The sequence below is a fragment of the Conger conger genome, chromosome 5 (genome assembly GCF_963514075.1).
Source record: "Conger conger chromosome 5, fConCon1.1, whole genome shotgun sequence".
NCBI lineage: Eukaryota > Metazoa > Chordata > Actinopteri > Anguilliformes > Congridae > Conger > Conger conger.
Genome location: NC_083764.1, coordinates 10043084 through 10048997, shown reverse-complemented (window position 1 = coordinate 10048997; position 5914 = coordinate 10043084). Strand labels below are relative to the sequence as shown.

The 5914-nt window shown below is 41.0% G+C and overlaps 1 protein-coding gene across 1 annotated transcript; it reads left to right on the top strand.

Annotated features, from left to right (window-relative positions):
* Positions 1-1859: 1859 nt before the first annotated feature.
* LOC133128234 (mitochondrial uncoupling protein 4-like) lies at positions 1860-5490 on the top strand. The gene is made up of 8 exons (XM_061241613.1): positions 1860-1928; positions 2182-2240; positions 3405-3462; positions 3896-4087; positions 4474-4558; positions 4672-4794; positions 5090-5202; positions 5339-5490. Exons 2-8 carry the CDS (start codon positions 2232-2234, stop codon positions 5488-5490), a joined length of 732 nt encoding a protein of 243 aa, XP_061097597.1. The 5' UTR covers positions 1860-1928; positions 2182-2231.
* Positions 5491-5914: the final 424 nt, after the last annotated feature.

Sequence of the window (5914 nt, the reverse complement as noted above, 5' to 3'; positions counted from 1 at the left end):
GTCCACTTGTGTACTGCAGCAAAAACTGTAGACGATCACGGTCATCGTCAGTGCGACTTTCAATTCCATGTTCGATGGATCGGATAAAGGATTTATATTCCAGCGGTTCGCCCTTAAATGTTTTAATAGTGAGATCAGGAAGTAAAGATGCCTTGTGAGTCTTCACTAGATACTCTGTCACTTTGGCTTGTTGGGATATAGCCTTGCACAAACTCTCAAGCACTTTTCCGTCATTGCCGTCTCTAAAAAAATCTTCCTCGCACAAAAATCGCTGCAAACCGTGGTTTAAATCTTGGAATTCTTGCTGCAAACCACTGAAGTCAACACGCAGCTTATTCTTAACAAAGTCAACATTTGCATCATCTGCCATAAATTTTTCAACTTGTGTAATCATGCTAGTAAGCTGGCTTAGCTTGTTCCTGCGGGCATGCATTTGTCTAGACTTTTGCTCTTCCATACCCTTTTCAGTCATTTTTACAGTTAGTTTTCCTATATGCTAAATAAAGTATTTCACGTACACGTTAATTAGCTGAACTGTTAGCACTTAGCTTTGTACTTCGTCCCACGTCGTCCTTCCACAGAAAGACGTCCTTTTACAGCTTAACCAAGCAGGCTATCAGTAGCACAATCCGTAACAATAACAACTTACATTCGTCGTTTTTCTTTCTCGAACAACAGTCCAAGAAAGTCCATGAAATTGTATCCTTTTTTCAGTCTCTTTATCCAGCCAGTCCAATTCGGAATCCAATAATCTGCGAAGAGCGAGTTTTTTGACTAAAATGTAGTTTCCTAAATTCCAATTGAAGCTTTAGCTTGACGCTCGATATATTCCACGATATATTCCAAAAATATTCCACGAGTCCACTTCTTGCATTTAACTGTTTACTTGAAAATTCTTGAAGCAATTCATAACAAAAATAAAAAAGGTTATCCACAAATACATAGAATTCAAGGTTGTAAAGAGAGTGAGAGAACCCGAGAGCGAGGTCAAAAAACTATTTCTCGGGTGTCTCGGTGGCGCAGCCTGTAGAGCACTGACCGCATGCTTATTGCGAGCCGCGACGTCGGCGGTTCGAATCCGACCGTCCGACATTTGTCGCATGTCTTCCCCTCTCTCTCGCTCCCCTTATTACTGTCTCTCTATACTATATACTGTCCAATAAAGCTGAGAAAGGCCTAAAAAATATCTTTAAAAAAAACTATTTCGCCCCAATCTTCCATCTGTTTTTTCCCTAATCCACACATATCAAAATAAAAGCACTTAACAGTGGGCATCAGGATCAATTAAACTCCCGTCTTAACCTTACAGCGCAAATCAATGCATTTTAACATTTATATCAAGAAATTATAAATCATATTTATCTTATTGTAAAGTAAAATAATTTTAACTTAAATAAACTGCATTTAGGCTCCTACAATCACTGTGCTAAGGAGTGTTTGAAGTTGTACATTTTACATTATATTTACATTTTAGTCATTTGGCAGACGCTTTTAATCCAAAGTGACTTCCAAGTGCATAGGCTCTTCTACAGGTTAAAAGCATCAAATCCATAACTAGTAGAATACGCATGAAGCGCTGTTCTAAACAAAAAGACAGTCATTGTAGGTGCAATTTATTTTAATTTTTTTATTAAGGGTTAGGGTTAGAAAAGAGGGATATTGAAAAGGTGTGTTTTTAGTCTGCGTCGAAATATGGGGAGGGATTCTGCTGTCGTGACAGCAGTAGGCAAGTCATTCCACCACTGAGGAACCAGAAGGGAAAACAGGCGTGAACGTGCAGCTTGACCACCAGGTGCTCAATTTGTAGCTCAATTTGTAGCAGGTGCTCGAAAGTTGTACCACAATTTCAATTTCAACCCATTTGAATCAGAAATGGTTCACGTAAAGATCTTAGAAGCCCGCTAACCATTCGTTTTTACTTCTTTCAGGTGGGGTTTGAGTCTCAATTCCGGGGTTCAGACCCAGCTTCAGCAGTGTCTGTTAGCTGCAATGGCTTTGGCCTCATTCATTTACATTACATTTTAGGTATTTAGCAGATGTTGTTGTCCAGAGATTGCAAAAATGTGGGCACCCCTGGTTTAAATGTCTGTTACAATGAATCTGTACCTGATTGAAAGCAAAAAAAAGGCCCTGTGCAAAAGTTTGGGAACTCTAAAGCATTATTCTTTGTTACTTTTTAAGAAGATGATTACCAAGCCTGAGGCCCAGCTAATTTACTCGTTGGGGGTTCAATGAGTCAGGTGAGTAAATGGTAAATAGTTGTTACATTACATTTAGGAACGAACACTGGATACGCTGTCTACATTTCATTAAGCAATACTAATGTATGCAACACTCGAAAATACTTTGATTCCGGGACATTTCATTGCATTATTTTTTCCAGGACAGACAACAAAAATCCGGCACTGACTCCAGCTTCAGTCCACTCCTTGTGAAGGTCCCCCAAGTTCTTGAATCCCCCAAGTCCTTGACAATCCTTTGCTTGTACACCTTTTCCTACCACACTTTTCCCTTCCAGTCAACTTTCCATGAATATGCTTTGATACAGCACTCTGCGAGCAGCCAGCCCTTTCAGCAATGACCTTCGGTGGCTTACCCTCCTTGTGGAGGGTGTCAATGAGTGTCTTCTGGACAACTGAACTGTCAAGTCAGCAGTCTTCCCCATGATTGCCCAACCAAGTATTCCTTAAATGAACATATTTTTCAGAAGGTAGACATTTCGGTATTATAAATCCTTTTTTGATTGGTCTTCAAAATTCAAATATTTTGAGATCCTGGATTTTTGATTTTCATGAGATGTAAGCCATAATCATCAAGATTAAGACAAAAAAAGACTTGAAATATTTCACTTTATGTGTACATCTAGAATATATGAAAGTTTTTGAATTAAATTACGGAAAAAAGACTTCCACGATATTCTAATTTTTTGAGATGCACCTGTATATGAGAAAGGGTGTAGGGGTACTCAGACGCCAGGGAAGTAAAGATACTGTAAAGACGATGGGGTTTTTTGTTGTTGTTGTTTTTTTATTATTAAAGAAGTAAACCAAGAAGTGAAACCATAATAGTGCCACCAGTAGGTGGCAGTAATACACTATACTTAATTTGGCAACCGCCATAAAAAACTGAAAAGAAGAAAAACCCTTTCGTCTCTTATCCAAAGGACGGAGTCCAATGAAAGTAAACGGTGCAGCGTGCTTTTTACAGCCGCGTCCCTCATTTGTTCACTAGGTCTCAGGTGATCTTGAGTGAGAATTCTGTTTCTTATGTTTGTCATAATGTTATAGTTTATGTCGAAGACAACTATCCAAAGGGGGCGTTCTACCGAATCTAGTGTTAGCTTGCTTAATCGTTAGGCTTTCGGAATGGGACATAAACAAGAAAATAACAGTATTTTTTCGAAGTGGCCGCGGTCGACGAAGTTCGCCTTGTCTGCTTGTGCAGCTGCTGTTGCTGAAATAGGTAAGTTAGCTCGCAATTTTCTGTAGCTAACTTACTTAATGAAAGCAAATGTGCAACGTCAAATGATGTCAAATTGTTTAGTAGTTCAATTGAGGCATCATTTAACTTCTGTAAGGAAAATGTGTTTGGAATATAATTTAATTAATCTTAATAACGTTAAACTAACAACTGAACAACTGAACATTCTTCACGCCAGGATTTTTTTGAAATGCGGTGGTTTAAAATTGGAAAAAAAGTTCAAGATAAATATAGAGACCTGCCTTCAGTTAAACGGTAGTAGCCTACAATAATTATGTTTTAAATATTTTAATACAGCATAATAATTGTGTGTACGTTGCACATAATGCACTTGATTAGTCATGTTTCCCCAGTTTTTAACGACTTTGTGTGAAATGAAAGGTTTCATCAGTTAGCTTCGTTATTTTGACCTCAGTTACATTCCCGCTGGACTTGACGAAAACCAGGCTTCAGATCCAAGGTGAGGTTGCTCTTGGTAAACATGCGAACGGAGGCAACGGTCAGATGGTGTACCGGGGGATGCTGCGCACTGCCATCGGGATTGTGCGTGAAGAGGGCCCACTGAAGCTATGGCAGGGTGTCACACCGGCCATCTACAGACATATAGGTATACTTGCACCTTGAGTACAAATGAGTGTGACTGCAACAAAATGAATGAATGAATGCATGCATTGGCTCCCACCACAGCAGTAAGTTGTTTCCCATATTCCCAGATGCTTGAGCCAAATAATTGTGGTTGTGTGACGTGACGCAGTCAGTTATTCTAAGGTTTTGTAGCGAATATAGTCCTGATAAATCTTCTTGATTTGCAACAGACCTAGAAATCACTTCATATTGTGGCTAGTTTCACCACTGTGATGCCGAGTATAGTTGTAAATATAGTGACTTTAATGCTTTAATTCAAGAATACACTGCCTATGACCGCAATTAATGATGTACCATGTATGTTTGCGCTGTTGCTTTGAACAATTATTTGTTTTTGTTGTCCGATAGTGTATTCGGGGGTGCGGATGGTCGCCTACGAACAGCTTCGGGATTTGGTGCTGGGCAGAAGAGCGGACGCCAGCTTTCCGTTTTGGTGAGGGCGTGGCAGCACCTTCCTGCTGGTCGCCGCTACAGCAGCCGCGAGCATAGCGCGGGTCGCCTCCTGCTGTGCGTGGCTCACCGAATCACCTCTCCCCCTCCCTGCAGGAAAGCTGTGGTGGGGGGTATGGTTGCGGGGGCTGTGGGCCAGTTCATGGCCAGCCCCACGGACCTGGTGAAGGTGCAGATGCAGATGGAGGGCAGGCGCAGACTGGAGGGGAAGCCCCCTCGGTGAGTGCAGCAGTCCCTCCCCACAGCTGCTCCAGGACCCTGGTAAATGTGCTAATGTATGTCTCTCTATTTAGTTTTGCCGGATGTCCTGTCCTGAATGTATGCAATTACCATTCGATCATTGTTTGATCGTTATGTTAAATGCTGTGAATAGTAAAAAAACTATAAATAACACGCTCCAAGGCCCAGCCCTGCCCTTTTTCATGGAGGGTGGACGGGTCTGGGTCTGGTGTCTGTGTCACAGGAGTGAATGCACGCACACACATCCTTGCTAACTGCGCCACTCTTGCGGTAGGGTGCATGGCGTCTACCACGCTTTCCTGAAAATCGTCTCTGAGGGAGGGATCCGAGGCCTGTGGGCAGGGTGGGTCCCCAATGTGCAAAGGGCTGCCCTGGTCAATTTAGGAGGTATGTCCCCTACCCGTCTTCTGTATAACGCTCCACAGTAGGGGGGAACCTCTTCTGTGGAAGTGAGTTATCATGTTCAGTGTCAATGTGATTTGGCCATGAAAGTCCATGACTCAAAATGCACTCGCCCTCTCAGATCTTACGACATACGACACAGTGAAGCACTTCTTACTGAGAAATACCTCTCTCCAAGACAACAGTCTCTGTCATGCTTTGGCAAGGTGGGTTCTTGAAATATTGATTTATTCTTGCTTCTTGTTTGGTATGAATTCATCTGATGAGAAGTAATAAAAAATGGCTTGTTCAAATTCCCATTTTCTTTTTATATATTCCCATTTTTTTAATACACAAAACGCACAGTTCTATTTTTGATTTATTTTATTTAATGAACGCATTATTTTTTAATACAGTACTTGCTTGTACAGCCTGCTGATGTAGTTAAAACAAGAATCATGAACCAACCAAGAGACAGCAATGGCAGGTAAAAACTACTATGCTGAAGTCTAAATTAACCTCTAAACTGGCCTTTACAGCTTAGTATACAGTGGCTTCAGAAAGCATTTCGACCCCTTCACCTTTTGCACACTTTATTGTGTTGTAGATATATTTTAAATCAATTAAATTGTGAGTTTTCCCATCAATCTACACACAATAACCCATAATGACAAAGTGCCAACAAGTTTTCAGAAATTTCTGCGAGTTTCTACAAGCT